Here is a 20,281-nt window from a genome sequence, read left to right on the forward strand (position 1 = left end):
TGGATAACTACCCCTTTTGAGACTACTTTCATAGCATATATCAACTACCACGCCACGCACTGCCGTGCTCCAAAAGATAGAAGTGAAGAGCATAGAGCAAAATCAACTAGCTCAAAAGATATAAGTGAAACACATGTGAGCTGAATTGCCTAACTCAAAGGATATAAGTGAAGCTCAACAAAATCACGGTGAGTGCATGTCTCTCTCTCTAGGTGTGCAGCAAGGAAGATTGTGACACAACAAAAATAAAATACTCCTACGATACAAGACGCTCCAAGCAAAACACGTATCATGTGGTGAATAAAAATATAGCTCCAAGTAACATTACCGATGGATTGAAGACGAAAGAGGGGATGCCTTCCCGGGGCATCCCCAAGCTTAGGATTTTTCGGCATCCTTGAATCAACTTGGGGTGCCTTGGGCATCCCCAAGCTTGAGCTCTTGCCACTCTTTATCTCTTTGTCCATAAGAACTTCACCCAGAACTTGAAAACTTCACAACACAAAACTTAAATAGAAACTCGTGATATCATTAGTATAAGAAAGCAAACCACCACTTCCTTAGGTACTGTAGCAAACTTAAATTCTACTTATGTTGGTTTTGGGTTGCTATATTTTCACTTTTCCATGGCTAGTACCCTCCGATACTATCCATAGTTTCATCAAAATAAGCAACCAACTCAACAGAAAACAAAATCTGTTAACAGCAGACCAGTCTGTAGCAACCTGTATACTTCGTATACTTATGGTACTTCTTACGACAGTCTGACGAAATTGCATAGAAATCAGCAGAAAAAAGAAGCAACTCAAAAGCTCTTACAGAATAAAAATGAAAATTCTTTTCGTGAGCAGAAAGTTTCTGTTTTTTTCCAGCATGATCAAACAATCATCACCAAGACTAATCATAACGGTTTTGCTTGGCACAAACACAAAAATAAACACAAAAGACAGAATTATGATGGTGTGGATAAAACAAAACAGGAAGCAAAAAGCAAAGAAAATTTTATTCATTGGGTTGCCTCCCAACAAGCACTATCGTTTAACGCCCTTAGCTAGGCATTGATTTCAATGATGCTCACATAAAAGGTAAGGATTGAAACACAATGAGAGCATCATGGAGCAAATGGCTAGCACATTTAAGTCTAACCCACTTCCTATGCATAGGGATTTTGTGATCAAACAATTTATTGGAGCAAGAATCAACCAGCATAGGAAGGCAAAACAAGCATAGCTTCAAAAATTTCAACATATGGAGAGGAAGCTTGATACTATTGCAATAAGTAGAAGCATATGATCCTCTCTCATAGTAATTTTCAGTAGCATCATGAATGAATTCAACAATATAACCAGCACCTAAGGCTTTCTTTTCATGATCTACAAGCATAGGAATTTTACTACTCTCCACATAAGGAAATATATTCTCAAGAATAGTAGTGGGAGTATCGTAAAAGACTTGAGCACTACAAATTGTGTCCACAATGAAAAAGCAAGGTTTAGCAAAGGGGTTCTCGAGAGCATGACAAGTTTTATCACCCCTCTTCTTTAAAGCATAAGTGTCCTCACAATAATCATCATAGATAGGGGGCATGCTTTCATCAAAATGATTTTGATCATTCAAAGTGGAAGAACTAAGAAGATCATCTTCATCAAATATAGCATCCCCAAGCTTGTGGCTTTGCATATCATTAGCATCATGGGTATTCATAGAATTCATGCTAACAACATTGCAATCATGCTCATCATTCACATATTCTATGCCAAGCATTCTATGTAATTCTTCTTTCAACACTTGAGCACAATTTTCCTTCCCATCATGCTCACGAAAGACATTGAAAATATGGATCATATGAGGCATCCTCAATTCCATTTTTTTTCTAGTTTTCTAGCGAAAGAACAAGAAACAAAAAGATTCGATTGCAAGATCTAAAGATATACCTTCAAGCGCTAACCTCCCCGGCAACGGCGCCAGAAAAGAGCTTGATGTCTACTACGCAACCTTCTCCTTGTAGACGTTGTTGGGCCTCCAAGTGCAGAGGTTTGTAGGACAGTAGCAATTTTCCCTCAAGTGGGTGACCTAAGGTTTATCAATCCGCGGGAGGCGTAGGATGAAGATGGTCTCTCTCAAGCAACCCTGCAACCAAATAACAAAGAGTCTCTTGTGTCCCCAACACACCTAATACAATGGTAAGTTGTATAGGTGCATTAGTTCGGCGAAGAGATGGTGATACAAGTGCAATATGGATGGTAGATATAGGTTTTTGTAATCTGAAATTACAAAAACAGAAAGGTAACAAATGGTAAAAGTGAGCACGAACGGTATTGCAATGCGTGGAAACAAGGCCTAGGGTTCATACATTCACTAGTGAAGTTCTCTCAACAATGATAACATAATTGGATCATATAACTAGCCCTCAACATGTAACAAAGAGTCACTCCAAAGTCACTAATAACGGGGAACAAACGAAGAGATTATTGTCGGGTACGAAACCACCATAAAGTTATTCTTTCTGATCGATCTATTCAAGAGTTCGTACTAGAATAACACCTTAAGATACATATCAACCAAAACCCTAATGTCACCTAGATACTCCATTGTCACCTCAAGTATCCGTGGGCATGATTATACGATATGCATCACACAATCTCAGAATCATCTATTCAACCAACACATAGTACTTCAAAGAGTGCCCCAAAGTTTCTATCGGAGAGTCAAAACGTGTGCCAACCCCTATGCATAGGTTCCCAATGTCACGAACCCGCAAGTTGATCACCAAAACATACATCAAGTACTCACATGAATCCACGTGTGCCAACCCATATGCATAGGTTCCCAATTGTCACAAACCCGCAAGTTGATCACAACAGATAGACACGTGCAAGACATACATCAAGTGTTCTCAAAGACTCAAGCCGATAAGATAACTCCAAAGGGGAAACTCAATTCATTACAAGAAGGTAGAGAGGGAAGAATGTCATAAGATCCAACTATAGTAGCAAAGCCCGTGGTACATCGAGATCAAGACATCTCAAGAACACGAGAGAGAGAGAGATCAAACACATAGCTACTGGTACATACCCTGAGCCCCGAGGGAGAAGTACTCCCTCGTCGTCATGGAGATCGCCGGGATGATGAAGATGGCCACCGGAGATGGATTCCCCCTCTGGCAGGGTGCCGGAACAGGCTCCAGATTGGTTTTTGGTGGCTACAGAGGCTTGCGGCGGCGGAATTCCCGATCTAGGTTTCTTTCTGGGGGTTTTTGAATTTATAGGAATTTATGGCGGTGGAATTGCGTCAGTTGGGCCAACGAGGAGGTCACAAGCCTGCATGATGCGGCCTGGGGGGGTGGCCGCGGCGTCAGGGCTTGTGACTCCAGCATGGCTCTTCTGGCCTTCTTCCAAAGCTTCGGGGGTCTCTTTTGGTCCAAAAAAGTCATCGTAAAGTTTCATTCCATTTGGACTCCGTCTGAAAAAGGGTCAAAAACACGGAAAAAACAGAAACTGGCACTTGGCACTGAGTTAATAGGTTAGTCCCAAAAAAGATATAAAAGGCATATAAAACATCCAAAGTTTGACAAGATAACATCATGAAACCATCAAAAATTATAGATAAGCTAGAGACGTATCAAGGGGCTACCTATAGCTCAGGTGAAAAACTGTTCGGGCTGAAACTTTCGGACCAAACTGCCCTTGCCCCTTTGTATCCGCTTGACATGTGGTGCCCACGATTGAAGCGGTGGAGATCGTGATTATCCGAACGTGAGTAGTGGGTGTGGTTACTATTGTAACATTTAACTTGTTCTTTGAATTTTGAGGATTTCGTGTCCTCAGCTGACTAGGATTCAGTGAGGACTTTGAACAAGTGTGAAATAGAAAGCATATGAAGAATTGAGAATAGACTGGGTTGAGCTTAGCATAGAGGGGAGTCGGGTCCGATCACATTCACTTAGAGGAAATATCAAATTGAATACTGAGGTATAAGTGAATGTTGTTGTGGACATTGAAAGCTCATTATATATATATACTCAAATGAAGATCATCAAAAAGCATGAAGAATTTGAAGATTTTGAAAATTTGAGGATTTTGTGACAAAGTCTGAGATTGAAGAATTTCAACTTTGAAGAAAAATCAGCTTGAATAATTTCAAAGTTGGGTGGTGGTGTGACCCACCGTATAAGATTGATGATTTCATGTGCCGCGTACAATTGTGGTAGGGCCGTTAGAACCAAATTCTTCATTGATTTCTTCACACTTAGAGTGATTTTCTTCATTGGTTGAAGAAAATCGTTACTTTGTGTGTTGCACATCTAAGTCATCAATTTTGCATAATTGTTAGGACGTGTGCATATTTACAAGACATTCGAAGATTCTAGGATGTTTAGCTCACACCACAACTTGCAAAACCTTCTCTCATCCAAGGGCTTCGTGAAGATATCTTCTAGTTGATCATCAGTCTTCACATGATCGATGATGATATTCCCCTTGAGAACATGGTCACAAAGAAAATGATGACGAATTTGGATGTGCTTGGTCTTCGAGTGTTGTACTGGGTTGTAGGCGATCTTGATTGCACTCTCGTTGTCGCAGTAGAGAGGCACATTCTTCATGTTGATGCCTTAGTCTCTGAGGGTTTGTTTCATCCATAGCAGTTGAGCACAACAAGATCCAGCAACAATGTATTCAACTTTGGCAGTGGAGAGAGAAACACAGTTCTGCTTCTTTGAGGACCAGCAGACTAATGTCCTCCCGAGGAAATGGCATGTGCGAGATGTTGACTTGCGATCACACGCTCACCAGCATAATCAGAATCAGAATATCCAATGAGGTGAAGATTTGAGCCCTTGGGGTACCATAATCCTAGTGTTGGTGTGTGAGCTAGATAACGAAGAATATGTTTCACAGCCTTATGGTGTGATTCCTTCGGTTTTGCTTGAAAACGAGCACACATGCAAACACTAAGCATAATATCTGGCATAGATGCACATAGGTACAATAAAGAGCCAATCGTAGAGCGATATACCTGTCGATCAAAATCTTTACCATTTTCGTCAGTGCAGAGGTGGCCGTTGCTAGGCATAGGAATCTTGACGCCTTTGCATTCATGCATGTTGAATTTTCTCAGAACGTCCTTGAGGTATTTCTCCTGAGATATGAAGATGCCATTGCGTTGTTGACGAATTTGCAGACCTAAGAAGAATTTCAGCTCCCCAACATAGATATTTGATATTTTTCACTCATCATGTAGGCAAATTCATCACTGTAAAGTTTGTCAGTACAACCAAAAATAATGTCGTCGACATATATTTGGCACACAAATAGTTCATTGTCATAGGATTTTGTGAAAAGAGTAGGATCAAGTGAACGGGGTTTGAAGCCTTTCTTCATGAGGAATTCTTTCAATGTATCATACCACGGCCGAGGGGCTTGCTTGAGGCCATAGAGTGCCTTTTTGAGTTTGAAGACTTTGTCCGGATGCTTCGGGTCTTCAAAACCTGGGAGCTGAGCAACATATACTTCTTCCTCAAGCTTACCATTGAGGAATGCACTTTTCACATCCATTTGATATAGAGTTATATTGTGATGATTAGCATAAGCAAGTAATATTGAAATAGCTTCAAGTCTAGCAACAGGTGCAAAAGTTTCATCGAAGTCAATTCCTTCAACCTGTGTGTAGCCTTAGGCTACAAGTCGTGCCTTATTCCTCACTGCTTGACCATCCTCATCTTGCTTGTTTCGGTAGATCCACTTGGTGCCGATGATATTGTGCTTACGTGGATCTGGTCTTTGATGAGTTCCCACACGTCATTTAGCTTGAACTAAAGAAGTTCATCTTGCATGGCTTGAATCCACTAAGGTTCCATGAAGGATTCAACACCTTTTGAGGGTTCTATGATAGACACAAACAAGGAATGCACACAAAAGTTAACTAAATGTGAAGCTTTTGAGCGAGTGAGAGGACCTGGCCCATTGATGTCATCGAGGATTTTCGCAAGTTCTACTTCATTTGCAATCCTCGGATGAACTGGTTGAAGACTTTGGTTGGGCTGAGGAATTTGATCTGTAGCATTTTCCTTAGGTGCACCAATTTGAATTTCGTCAGTGTTGGGGATGACTTCTTCAACAAGGGGTTATTCCTCAGTAGGAATGATATCTTCAGTAGCCTTGAGCTTGATGGCTTCCTCAGGAGATAGTTTATCTGGCACCAGAGGTAGTTGCTCTCTTTGCGAGCCATTAGTTTCATCGAACCGCACATCTACAGTTTCAACAACCTTGTTGTGATAGGTGTTGAAGACTCTGTAGGTGTGCGAGTCCTTCCCGTAACCAAGCATAAAACCGTCATGTGCTTTAGGTGCAAACTTTGAGCTATGGTGAGGATCTCTAATCCAGCATCTTGCACCGAAGACTTTGAAATAACTTACATTGGGCTTCTTGTGAGTAAGGAGTTCATGTGAGGTTTTGTTGAGGAATTTGTGAAGATATACCCGGTTGATGATGTGGTAAGCTGTGTTGATTGCTTCAGGCCAGAAGCAACGAGGAGTCTGATATTCTTCAAGCATAGCCCGTGCCATTTAAACCAGAGTCCTCTTCTTGCATTCAATGATGCCATTTTGTTGAGGAGTATAAGGAGCAGATAATTCGTGAGTAATACCAAGTTCATCAAGATAATCATCAAGACCAGTGTTTTTGAATCCTATCCCATTATCACTCCTGATGTGTTTGATCTTCACGGCAAAGTTTGAAGAAAATTGTTTCAAGACTTCCTGCACTTCAGTTTTATACATAATGATGTGTACCCAAGTATAGCGAGAATCGTCATCAACGATGGCAAAGCCATATAAATATGTTGCATTGGTTATAGTAGCATAATGAGTAGGTCCGAACAGATGCATGTGAAGCAATTCAAACGGACGAGTAGTAGTCATGATAGTCTTCGAGGAGAGTTTGGATGTGGCAATCTTTCCAGATTCACAAGCACCACAAAGATGATGGTCCTTGAGGAATTTGACGGATTCGATGCCAATGACATGATTTTTCTTCGCCAGTGTATGCAAATTCCTCATGCCTGCATGACCAAGTCATCGATGCCATAGCCAGCCTTCTGATGTTTTTGCTAGTAAGCATGTGGCTGGTTGAGGACCTGTGGCAAAATCAACAATGTACAAATCTCCTCTCCTAAAGCCTTCAAAGACTTTGGATTTGTCAGATTCCATGATGACTACGCATCTATATTATCCAAAAATGACAATCATATCAAGATCACAAAGCATTGAGACTGACATGAGGTTAAACCCAAGGGATTCGAAAAGCATGACTTTGTCCATGTGCCTGTCCTTGGAGATAGCCACTTTGCCAAGTACCAATACCTTGCTTTTACCTTTATTAGCATAAGTGATTTGCTTCGGTGGTGACGGGGTTAGTGGCATATTTCATCAACAAGGTTTTATCACCAGTCATGTGATTTGTGCAACCACTGTCAAGAACCCGTTCTGTATTCTTGGGTTTGTCATCGTGCAGATGAATTAGTACAGCTTACCATCTCATATGCTTCAGACTTGAATAATATGATATCAATTTCACCGGATAAGAATTTCATCATAAACAGTAAATTTGAGGACGTGTGAAATGTCATCATTTCATCATTTTTAGCTTGTGTCCAATCAAGCAATTTCCTCAGGTCTCCAGCAAATTCTTCAGATGATGACTTTCATCTGGAGACCTGACCTGTAGAAGTGATTAATTCATTTTCTTCACCACACACATCTGAAGGGGTGGCAAAGCGTTTATCATCCTGCAAGCACCATATGAGAATGGAGGCATTGAAGCTAATGCACTTATTTTCAGAGTAGGGGGGTTAGAGTACTCAAATGAATAGGCGCAGAAATTCTTTGAGGACTTATGAACATAATGATTTGAGGAATAACACTCATATTCATGCCCCTTGTAATTTCTCTGCATATCAGAAGCATTAGCGCGAGTACGAGCATAATATTGACCATTTGAGGAATTTGATCCTCGTGAAGACTTCTGTCCACGTGAGGAAATTGATCTGGGTTTCTGGTTCTTCACAGGTGGTGTCATGAAGACATTCACCTGAAAATTTTCCAAGCAACTTTTGGGGACCCAGATTTTCCTCAGGGGTGGTTCATTCCTGTAGTTAGTTCCAACATATCGAGCAAATACTTCACCAGATTGATTTTTGAACAGTTTATAGTTGGAGTCAAATGACTCATCTGAGGAATAGGATAATTCACATGCAAAGCCTGTTAGAGTGGATGGATCAATGGGAGGGCCTTTAGCAGTAACCCATGAGGTTTTGGGGTACTACTCAGGTTTCCAGTATGATCCATCGGCATTCAATTTCCTCTCAAAGATAATGCCTTCTTTCCTCGGGTTCCTGTTCAGAATCTGGTTTTTGAGCACATCACAAAGGGTTTGATCCCCTTTGAGATTTTTGTATAAGCCTGTCACATACAATTCCTTCAACCCTGCATTTTTGTTAGTAGCATTTGTGGTTTCTTCAAGTGAAGAATTTGATACCATAGGGATAGTTGAAGAATTTGTAGCGATAGAAGCGTTTCATGATTCGGGTGAAGAATTAGCAGTTTCATGCTCGATGCATTTCAAACATGGTGGAATGAATTCAACATGAGAGGTACTGATCTGTTGAGCAAGTAATGAATCATTTTCCATTCGAAGATCATCATGAGACATTTTCAACTTCCCAAGATCAAGTTTCCTGTGAAGAAATTCATAGGAAAGTTTCGCATGATCAGCCAAGAGGGTGCCATAACGATCTTGAAGACTATCAAACCTAGAATGAAGACTTTTCACATCTTCAATGAGGACTTGAGTATGATTCATTTCATCGTTCAACAGATCATCGCTTCTGTCTAGGAGTTTCTGAAGCTTTTCAATGGCACTTTGTTGCTTAGTGGCAATGTTGGCAAGTTTATAGTAACTGGGTTTTTGATAATCATCAGGTTCATAATCACTAGAATTAGAGGAGGACTTATGGTTTGGTACCTTTGAACCTTTTGCCATGAAGCAATTGGTTGGAGAGAAGTCATCAGCATATTCATCAGTGTAGATAACGTTGCCATTTTCTTCAAGGTTGAAGATTGACTTGGTGACAATGGGGCAGCCAGTGCAAGACTTGCCACACCAGACTGTGAATCCTCTTTAGAACCTTCCTCTTCATCACATTCCTCAGATTCTTCGTCAGAATCCATTACCTTGCCAATGAGTGCCCGATCCTTTCTCAAACTGGTCTTCTTGTGCGATGAGGACTTTGAAGATGAGGATTTTTAAGATTTCTTCTTTTTCTTTGAGTCATCAGAACTTTCATCCTTGTATTTCTTCTTCCTTGATTCCTTCACCCAATGAGGGCTGTCAGCAATGTAGTGACCATATTTCTTGCATTTGTGGGAGGTTCTTTTCTGGTAGTCCTCAGATGAAGATTCTGATTTCCTCATATCTCTTCTTGAAGATTTACCAAACTGGCCATGCTTTGCGAACTTCTGGAATTTCCTCACGAGCATTGCAAGTTCCTGTCCAAGTTCTTCAGGGTCACCAATGCTGCAATCCGAGTCTTCTTCTTCAGATTAGGAAATAGCCTTAGCTTTCAATGCACGAGATCTTGAGTAGCTTGGTCCGTAGAGATCTCTCTTTTATTCTTGTTGGAATTCATGAGTATTGAGTCTCTCGAGTATATCAGCAGGATCAAGCATTTTGTAGTCTCTTTATTCTTGAATCATCAGAACTAGTGTGCCAAATGATGGATCAAGAGATCTTAGGAGTTTCTTCACAACTTCATGGTCAGTGATGTCTCTAGCTCCCAGTGCTTGCAGTTCATTTGAGATGTCAGTGAGGCGATCAAAGGTATCTTGGCAGCTTTCATTGTCAAGCCTATTGAAGCAATTGAAGAGATTGCGAAGAACATCAACACGAGAGTCACGCTGTGTTGAGACTCCCTCATTGACTTTGGACAAACTATCCAAGATAAGCTTAGATGTGCCCAAAGCACTCACTCTGCCATACTGACCTTTGCTCAGATGGCCACAGATGATATTCTTCACTTGTGAGTCAAGTTGCTTGAACTTCTTCACATCAGCAGCAAAGATAGTAGCAGTGATGGAGGGAATACCATGTTCCACAATATACAAAAGATCATTGTCAATAGCTTGAAGATGCATTTGCATCTTGGTTTTCCAGTAGGGAAAATCCTTTCCTTTGAAGGTAGGACATCCTGCAGTAACCTTGATCATACATGCGGTCGACATAACTAAAACTCCAGGTGGTTAAACCAAAATCACACAGAACAAGGGAGTACCTTGCTCTGATACGAATTGAAAGTGCATTATATCGACTAGAGGGGGGTGAATAGGAGATTTTTAGAATTTCATCACTGAGGAAATTCCTTGTGAGTAAAGTCCTCAGTTATGAACTTAGTGCAGCGGAAATAGTACATGACGAGGAGTGCAAAAACGACTACAACAAAGTACTCGATGAAATTTAAGAGATTATGTATGCACAGTTCACAAGTACAGAGTAAGCAGGTGAAATTTAACTCAACTGAAGAATTTTAGGTTGAGGAAATTCAGAGGAAGTCTTGAGACAAATTCTTGAAACATCCAGATGAAAGTCTTCAACATACAATTGAGGAAATGAAAGAGTTGAAGAAATAGAACCCGTAGCTCAATGGAGAAAGTTGTTGATGACCCAGTTCCAACTGCTGTGACAGTTGTACGTCTGGTTCGGAGCGGCTTGGTATGGAAACCAAAAGGACACACAGTCCCGGGACACACAGTCCCTACGGTATTCTCCTTGATATAAGGACACACAGTGCTCGCCAAACACTCGTGGTAAGTCTTTAGGTCAGACTTCCAAACCCTCACAAACGCGGTCACCTGGCGATCCACAATTGACTGGTGGATGCTCTAGACTATGATGCCTAACCGTCTGGAGGATGCACAGTCCTCAAAGGTAAAAAACATCGTCTCCACACACGAACAACTTCTTAAGTGATGCTCAATCACTTGGGGTTTTGGTTTGAGTTTGGTGTTTGGGGTATTTACTCACTTGATGATTTTTCTCGAAGAGAGTGAGGAATTTGGGTTGCTCAAAATGACAAGTGTCAGTTTCTCTCGGAGTAGCCAACGAGCAAGTGGTTGTGAGGGGGCGACTATTTATAGCCTGGGAGCATCCTGACATGATTTGACATAGCATGCATCTTTTAAACTTTCTCCTCCCCTTTGCTTAAAATTGACAACATCATTATTGTTAGTAACGCGAAGAGAGGAAGAACGAGCCATGACTTCAAACAAGAAGACATGTAGAAAGCAAAGATAAATATTTTTGTATTTTTATTTTTTTATGAGACAAACTAAATATACCAGCAAATAAAAAGAGTAACAAGTGAATGAAATTTTGTGTGGAGTTATTTGGTAGTTGGTGATAATATTCCCCGGCAACGGCGCCAGAAATCCTCCCTGATACTCGTGATGTGCGTTGCGTTTTCCGTGAAGAAGAATGGGTTATCGCAACACAAAGTGGGCAAGTATTTCCTTCATTTTTGAAACCAAGGTTTATCGAACTAATAGGAATAGAAACCACAACTATTTTCAGCGGTTGCGCACAAAAGAACAAAGAACTTGCACCCAACGTGGGCAAGAGGGATGTCAATTCTCTTGTCTTGTTATTTGCAAGCAAGTGAGGTGTGTACATAATTGTTGATAGTAAGATAAAATAAAAACCTATAAATAACAACAAGGTAATGTAGCGACCCGACTCAAGACGAGTCAAGCCTCTATGTTTCTGTGCCATCCCTGGATCAGTATGCTGGCACACACAGTACATCAATGTATATATCAAAGTGCAATCACATGTAAATAGCGTAAAACGGATATATACCTTAATTATCTCAGCGAAAGCGGTCAAGGGAGTGGAGACCCAATAAACACCAACGGCAAGTTGAGTGTAGACCGTAACCCTGAATCGTACTCTTACTCGTCGAAGAAAAATATCTGCAACATAAGACGTTGCAGCCGTGTAGGTCAGCATATTGAATATGCCGGCAAGTCACATAAGAGAGGGGTGAAAAGTAATCATCTATACTATATGCATATATGCCAGGTGGGGCTATAAGTTTTTAGCGAAAAGCAAGTTTTCTCCTACATCAAGAGACGCTTAAAAGCAAAATTTTACTACGTTGTTTGTTGTTAACGAGATGGTTCCGCCAACCAGTTCTCGTACCCGAGTTGTCAATAATTACCCTCATCAAATATATTTAATGGTGTTGAGAAATCCAGATAACTTCGATTCCTTTGGCTCAAGTTGTCCATGACCGTGGACACGGCTAATCGATTAGGTTTGAGTACTCTGCAGAGTTTTGCACACGTTCCCCACAAGATTTGATCGCCTCCGGGTTTGTCCTCGCACTTCAGGGTGTTTGAAGACCGGATGATCAAAACATGGTCTTTCAACGGGTCCCTCTGAATTCCTGTCGGTGCCCATCCATTCCTACCGTTCGTCTACATCTGCTAGCACCGCCTGTCCAGAGTCGCCGCGTTGTCCAACCAAGCCAGAGCCCATAATGACTTGTGGCTGTGCAGGTAAGCCTTGGGTCTTGAAAATATCCGTCCGTCTCTTTGAGCCTGGGTGAAGCTTTCCGCAGGATGACATGGCCTCTCCAGCATCCCGGGCATCCACTGGGTTTTCCAGGGAGCCGATCAGCCGTCCTTCACCCAATGTTGCATTGCGTCCGAGGTCTTGAAAATCTTGTCTTAGTCCGGTCTTGATTATTATATCAACCTCGCATTACTCGTGGTATACACTCAACCGATAACCCATCTACTTAAGCATAGCAAATATAACATTGTCATCCCGGGGCCAAGTGTCGGGGTTGTTGTGTTCCTACCACATGATACTACAACTAGAATAAAGTTTCCAAGTACCTAGGCAGCATGCAAATGGGCATAGGATGGTAGAACTACAATGCATAAAACATAGGTGAAAGTATGATCAAAGTGACTTGCCTGTGATGTTGACGAAGAAGAATTTCTCGAGAAAATAACTTGATAGACTACTCGTCACTCTCCGATGAAAATCTATATAGCAAACATAACATTCACATAAGCACTCATACTAGCAATCATTCTAGCAATCAAACAAAAGAGAGAAAGCGAATGAGAAACCGAAAGAAACATCAAATAGAAATAAAGAGTCTTCTACTACGTCAACCACTAAATAGTTTTGTCTAACAGAAAAAAATAATAGCAAGGAACTAAGGTATAAGTTTAACTAAGATAAAATAAAGTGTTTTTCACAAAACCTTTTGAAAGTATTCCCAAACGGGATTTGAAACAACGGTGAAAACATTTGCACGTTACTACGGAGCTAGAATTGTTTTCATAAAAACAAATAAAACTAAAATAAGAACTTGTTGCAAAACTACTGTTAACTAACATAAACAAACAATAATAATCTTTCTGAAATAATAAAGAAAATATTTTAAAACAAAAGTAGAAAAAGAATTAGCTGAAATCCTGAAAACGGTGAAACAGAAATTGTTTCACATGAAATAATGAGTTAAAATACTCAAACAACTCTGAAATTTTACCACTGATACTTAAGATCACTAGTGATCAGTACCAAAAGGAATCAAATTAAAAGCTATTTTTAAACTCCTAGAATAGGCAAAACAAGGTTTAAACTAAATCTGATCTAACTTATATTTACAAATTTCAAACATAGACAAATTATATGTTTTTGAAAACTACAGTAAATTTGTGAGCTACTGGAAAAAGAATCAATGTCATTGGACTTCGGGATCAAAAGTTGTGGCCAAAACAAGATTGAAACTTGCTGTTTTTGCAATTTAGACGGAAAAAACCGGAGATAACTAGCTAGCTATTGGGGTACACGTGGCAAGTTGCTAGTGGCTGCGGTGGGTGTTTGTTTCATGGTTTGGAGCAAACGGCCGAGGGCTAGCAAGACTGCTGGCTAAATTATAAGTGGAACTAAAAAGCCATTGGTTTTCTAAACTAAACCGAAGAGGTATTCTAGATCTAATCTACACCATCTAAATAGGATCTAAGGGCCAAAACAAAACATGTACAAAAAAGAAAGGAGGGAGGGGCCTTACCTCGGCTGGGGTGCTGCTCCCGTGGCTGTATGGCCGAGGTGGGAAGGGGGCTCCGGTGGGGTGGGTCGCCGGCGGGGAGGGGGGGCACTCCGGCGGGGTTGGGGAAGGGGGCCGAAGGGTGGGGGCTCTCGGCAGGGGTGGGGAGGCGAGGTGGAGGGAGGGGGGCTGCAGGGGCGAGGTGGAAGGTGAAAAAAACTGCTGGTTTTGCTGCTGCTCGTGGCAATGGTGATGGGGAGGTGGAGAAGGGGCAGCAGCGGGGTGGAGAGGTGGTGGAGGAGGGGGCCGAGGTGGTGGGGACAGGTGGCCGAAGGGTGGAGGTGCAGGGGTGGCGAGGTGGAGGAGTTCCAGTGGGTTTTCCGGCAAGTTTTCCGGTGACAACTCCGACGAGGGGTGCGCGAGCTAGAGGCGAGGAGAGGCGGCGGTTTCAACGGGAATGGAACGAGGAGGACGAGGGGCTTCTTATAGAGGCGACGGGAGGCGTTGGGAAGGTATGTGCGTCGCGAATCCCGGAGGTGGGGATTCTTTGTCTCCATGGATGGAAGTTTCTCTGTCACGTGGGAGAGAGGAGGAAGAAGAAGATCTCCTGGGCCAAATTTGGAAAGTGCTTAATGGGCCAGCTCCTATTTCCTAATAAAAGTGATTTCCTTCCTATTTTCAAAACTAGGAAACTAAAACGATAAAAAGGAAATCAAATCAATTCGGAATAAAGAGTTTTTATATACTAAAATTATCAGAAAAATAAAATATACATGATGTGCATTTTTCCACAGCAAAAATAAAAACTTCACAAAAAAATATTTTTCCTAAAATCCCTAAAACTATTATTTCTTTTTGCAAATAATTTTCAAATGACCCTCTAAGTTTTAGGGTGCAAATAACATTCAAACTGCCCGGGTATTTGAGGGTCATGTTCCTCCGCTCTTTAGAATGTATTTCCCGACATTTCTTGCACGAAGAAAACGGATAGAAATGCAAGAGAATTCAAATGCAAATATCTCCGTTCAAATTATTTATAGTTGAAGAAGTCATGTCATCTTCTCTCTTTGCTTTTAAAAGCTTGAATTTGAATTCACCGGAGAAGGGGAAAGTCATTTTATTCCCTCTCATTCAAAAGTTTCGAAAAGTTTCAAATTTCACACAAGTTTCAGTCACTCAGCAATCAAACAAACAATCAATCTAATAATTATATTAACATTCCAAAATTTATAATTTTGGGATGTTACAAACTACCACACTTAAAATGAATCTCGTCCTCGAGATTCGAAGAGGCTAGAAAGAAAGGTTAGGGTTTGGGGGTCTTCTAAGAAATCCAATCTCCGGCAAGGTGGGGTGCTAGCACACTTAAAATGAGAGATACTGGTCCCTCAAAATGCTTTAACGATCCTCTGAGGTTTTTGGCATCATGACTTCGCACAGTCTTCATATTAAATCCTTTGGTGTTGCTCTCCCGTTGATATAGGCTTCTTCCATCACTGGGTCTTCTTAACTGACAGTCTCGTGATCAATTCTAAATAATATATCGATGGTTCTCATGGTGGTCTACCATTTGTGGTTATCCTGCAGAGAGAAGGGTCTTGGCTTCACCCTCACCATAAAATTTCCTACGCGTGACAATAGGTGCCATGTACATGGGCTTTTCTTATACCACTCTAAGGCTTAAACAAAAGCTTCAAAGAACGTCGTCTCTCTCTATGGGTAAGTCTCTCAGATTTACCATTCCGAATAGCACGATAAATGATAAGAGTAAGTCGTCATGGTGATCAATCCATTCCGCACCCAAATCATTTCTCTGTATAAGGTTTAACGAATCTCACATTCTAACACTTGGGCATCCTCACAAGCATTCTAACACTTGGTAAGCCACCTCCTCCTCCTCCTTGCACCACTCTTCCTCATTGCTTTCATGGAGGACATATTCTAGTGCCTCCTGGTAGGCGGCCTCCGCCTCCTCATCCTCATCGCACACGACAAGGAGCGGCGGGGTGCCAACTCACACGTCATAGACGCCACGCCGACGCTAATCCTCATGCTCAAATGCAAACCAGACCTCCCAATCAGAAGAGTCTACAACATAGGTCGGGTTGAGCCGCTGCTCAGGTGGGAGTTGCTGTTGCCGAAGCCTCACCTCCTCCGCATGCGCCCACACCGACCGTGGCACCACCAGGACTGGGATCCTCTACGGATCCAAGTGCGAGTCATGTTGTAGGATCACTTCGGGGTAGGGGAGAGGGACGCGGTGCTCCCAATGCCAGCTCGCTTGGTGCACTAGGACGCTAATATGCTACCCACGCGGACGGGAAGACGACGGTGTAGGTAGCACCTGCGAAGGGACGGCGGGGGCCTTGCCCTTGTTCTTACCGGAGCTCGGGCCGATCCCTGAGAAGATGCCCATAGTGGCTACAGGCTAGGGTTTGTCGCCGGTGGGCTAGGGTTTGTAGATCCTGCCAGGGTGGAGGGGGCATGCTTGGATTTGGAAGGGTGGAACCTACTGTGGACTGGCCGGTCCACGGGTGTTCACTTAAAGAAGGATGACGACCCAAACATGGGCGGTTGACAACCGGGGCCTGCCACATATGCGCATTTACTTTGGGCTCTGGGGGTAGTTGGGATGCCGCCACATGTCCCCGAGGCGGACGAGGAGAAAGCGTGTGCATGTCCATTTGACGTCCGTGTGGCTAAAAATGGGGCTGATCGGACTCACTCGTCAGGTCCAACAGGCGACACTGTCCATCACGACCCCCCTCGTCAGCAGTTAACGATCAAACCATTGACCCGACAACATACTCCGCTATGACCGTTTGAGGATTTTGGACAAGGGAGTGGGGAAAGTGAGCAAACGTTAAGAGCGTGGGGATGAATGAGTACATCTAAGGAATGAGGGGCACCAATGTAAAAAATGCATAATGATGGATATACCATTCTAGACATATTTGCACATGAATTATTACCAATTTGATGCCAAAGATAGGCAAGTACTAATTTGTCAATAAGACATCCTGGAGGATATCACTAATTGTTGGACAAATTTATCACCCATATCTCCTAGGTATTGTATGAACAATAATGACTAAAATTCAATTTTTCTAGTTAATGGAACAATGCCTTACCCTTGCTATTGTCATCAAAAGAAATGTTTGGAACCATTGGCGACTATGCAATCAGGCTCCAGGACTTTGGCACCATTGGCGATGAAGCGACACCCCCATAGGAGCTCACCACTTTCTTAGAGGAGACATCCCACGTAATGATGGAGGAGGAAGAGACTAAACACCAAGCCTCTAATTGAAGAAAAATATAAGAAAATTGAGAGGAATTCATCAAGTATTGATGATGGTGTAAAAATGCTGACCCATGGAGGTAGCGGTGGCATGAATAGGCGATCTTGATGGAACAACGCTTACCCACGATGTTAAGAAAGGCGACTTGGATAAATGTGTTGTTCTACCCGTTGAGATATCGACTAGGGGATGGAGAGGAAGTAGCAATGTAAGATGCACTGTTGGGGGGGGAGGAGTAGAGGAAACAACAATGGTTTCTAGTCAGACTCGATGTGGGGAACACCAGAGGACCCTGTCCGACATAGTCCGACCCTTCGGGACCTGCTACGATAATTATAGGTGGGATAAAACACGACCAATGCAAGTAAGATATTCGGAAAACACACGCATTAGCGTAAGAAACCAGTGATGCCGTGGCTTCATCAGAAGTCCGGAAAATCATGTAGTGGGGGCTCCTATTTAAATATATAGTAGATACCAAGCACACTCCTCGTGAATGTTGACCTACATAACATGGTATGTGAAAAATAAGTAACTAAGATGGCATACTTCTTTTATTATCTTATTATTTATGTTGCCTCACCGCACACACATTGCTCTCATGCCAATTTCTTCATGTGAATATTTCATTAGCACAATATCACATAATGGGAGTGCATCATCCCATGCGTCGCCATAAAATTAAATATTCATTCGCCTGCTTGTTACTCTCAGTATCCACCCTTTTCAACCCTCTCTATTTTTTCAACTGCTATAACAAATCATAACATGGAGGAGAGATAATAGCATGCTTGGGACATAGAGTAAGTGAGAAAAATGCATTAATGTAGCTCCCTGGGCACATAATAATAACATAGCTTGAGGGTTCCCTAAATCCCCAGTATATTTATTATGACCACGTTCTCGTAATAAGGCGGTATAGTCGTACATTTGAAATAGATTTTGACAAAAATAAATAAATGAAGATTGTTTTCTTGCTTTAACTCTCCCCATCCATCTGAGATCAATTAGCAAATAGTATCTTGCAGCCTTGGTGCAAGGCTAAAGACGTTGAATAAAAAAATGTTTAGGAAGTTGAGACAATAAACTAACAGAATGATCACTAGTTTAAGAAGACACATGCAATTTCGTATCAACAATGGTGATGTTTTTTCTTCTTCCAAGATCGTCTGACTTATGTTTCTATAATAATACCATTTCATTCAACACTTGTTTGCATATGAACTATTGCCAAATATATGTCGAAGGTGGCAAGTAATTGTTTACCAATAATATATCCCATAGGATATCATTAATTATTAGACACATTTATCACTCATATCTCATAGATATTATATGAATAATAATGATTAAAAATCAAATCTTCTAGTTAATGACACAATTAAATAATACACGAGTCCCTACATGTTTAATAGATATGCAATATCCTTATAAATATACCTAATATCACTTCCTATAACATCCCTCATCAGAATAAAAAACTATTGTGCATACATCTCTAATTCCCATACCTTTTCGCCAAGAGTTCTTGATTTTCATAGGTGCTATGGATCCTAATGGCTCCTATTCTAACAAAGTCATATCTACTGAAAGTGAGGCCAATGGATCTCTATCAACACTACCTCCTAAGTTGCCCGATGCACAAGTTACTCCTTTACCCATGGCCAACACCCTTACTTCTAAGCCTAACCATAGTGGAATCTTTGAGAACCACCATGAAATGTTACCGTACCAAGCTTTCTTGTCAAATCCTATTAGCAACTATCTTGGTACATCAGACCAAATGAGGATATCGTCGATGGAGTCTCCATCAGTGACATCCTTACTGCAAGGAGATCCCCTTGCCATTGTTCATGCACACCTTAATACTATTGGAGCAACAAATGATGGTCCAATCTTTGAGATCCCCACCAGGCATGTTATCGAGGTAAAATCACCACAATCAATTTTTTTGTCTTCCTAAAAAATTAGCCCTTCACACTAATTATTATTCAGGGGCAACAGAATATACCATGTGGAACGCTAACCCATGATGCTACTGATGGTGTACCTACCCTTCTTGCTCCATTCATGGCATCCCCACATGGTGTGAGAGAAGACATAATTCCTATAGGTGTCCCAAATGTCACCACTCATAGTGTTATCGTGCATGATTATACGAGCTTACCTAAGTACACTTGCAAGATTTGCAATCGCACGTTCTACTCATCTCAAGCCTATGGAGGTCACATGAGTTCCCATAGCAAAGAAAATAAGAAAGCTTACAAAGTTGATCTTCCCAGCAAGCCAGACATCTCATGATTACGACTCTTGGGTCACATATTTCTACTAGCGCAAAAATGGATGAAGGCATAGAGCTTCAATTGCAAGTGGAGGAAATAATTATGATTTATTTTATTTTTTAGAACTAATATATATCAATAAAATAGCATAAGATTGAAAACAAAATGTTGTGTGGGTGTGAAAGAGTAGAACATTGTTTGTTTAAATCAGTTTTTTGTTATTTCTTTATGTAACTACTGGACTCATAGGTGGTTGTGTTCTATGTTATTTGTTTTCCCATTTTCTATTTGAAGTAACCATGCTTTTCAATGAAGGTTCATTACAGTTAGGTAAATTGTATGTTTGCTGCCATTTTATTTGTCTTTCTTTAAGTTTAGTAAACATTCAAAATAGTTCGCCATGTAAAGTGTGATGGGATCTTAACATATTTTCCTAAAACGAGTAGTTTAGTCTGACAAGGATGCTTACCTCGTTTTTTATTTGAACTAGCATATATTCTACATCACAACATACAATAAATCTCAAACAAATAAGACACACAAGTAAAAAGTAATATGTGGTTTTCCATTGATGTTACCCAA

At 41.3% G+C, this 20,281-nt stretch overlaps 1 protein-coding gene across 1 annotated transcript; it reads left to right on the forward strand.

The window, feature by feature from the left end:
• The first annotated feature begins 18,897 nt into the window (after positions 1–18,897).
• On the forward strand, positions 18,898–19,997 carry LOC123439498. Its single transcript, XM_045116213.1, has 2 exons — positions 18,898–19,344; positions 19,413–19,997. Exons 1-2 carry the CDS (start codon positions 18,964–18,966, stop codon positions 19,716–19,718), a joined length of 687 nt encoding a protein of 228 aa, XP_044972148.1. The 5' UTR covers positions 18,898–18,963; the 3' UTR covers positions 19,719–19,997.
• The last annotated feature ends 284 nt before the right edge of the window (positions 19,998–20,281 follow it).

The sequence above is a fragment of the Hordeum vulgare genome, chromosome 3H, assembly GCF_904849725.1.
Source record: "Hordeum vulgare subsp. vulgare chromosome 3H, MorexV3_pseudomolecules_assembly, whole genome shotgun sequence".
NCBI lineage: Eukaryota > Viridiplantae > Streptophyta > Magnoliopsida > Poales > Poaceae > Hordeum > Hordeum vulgare.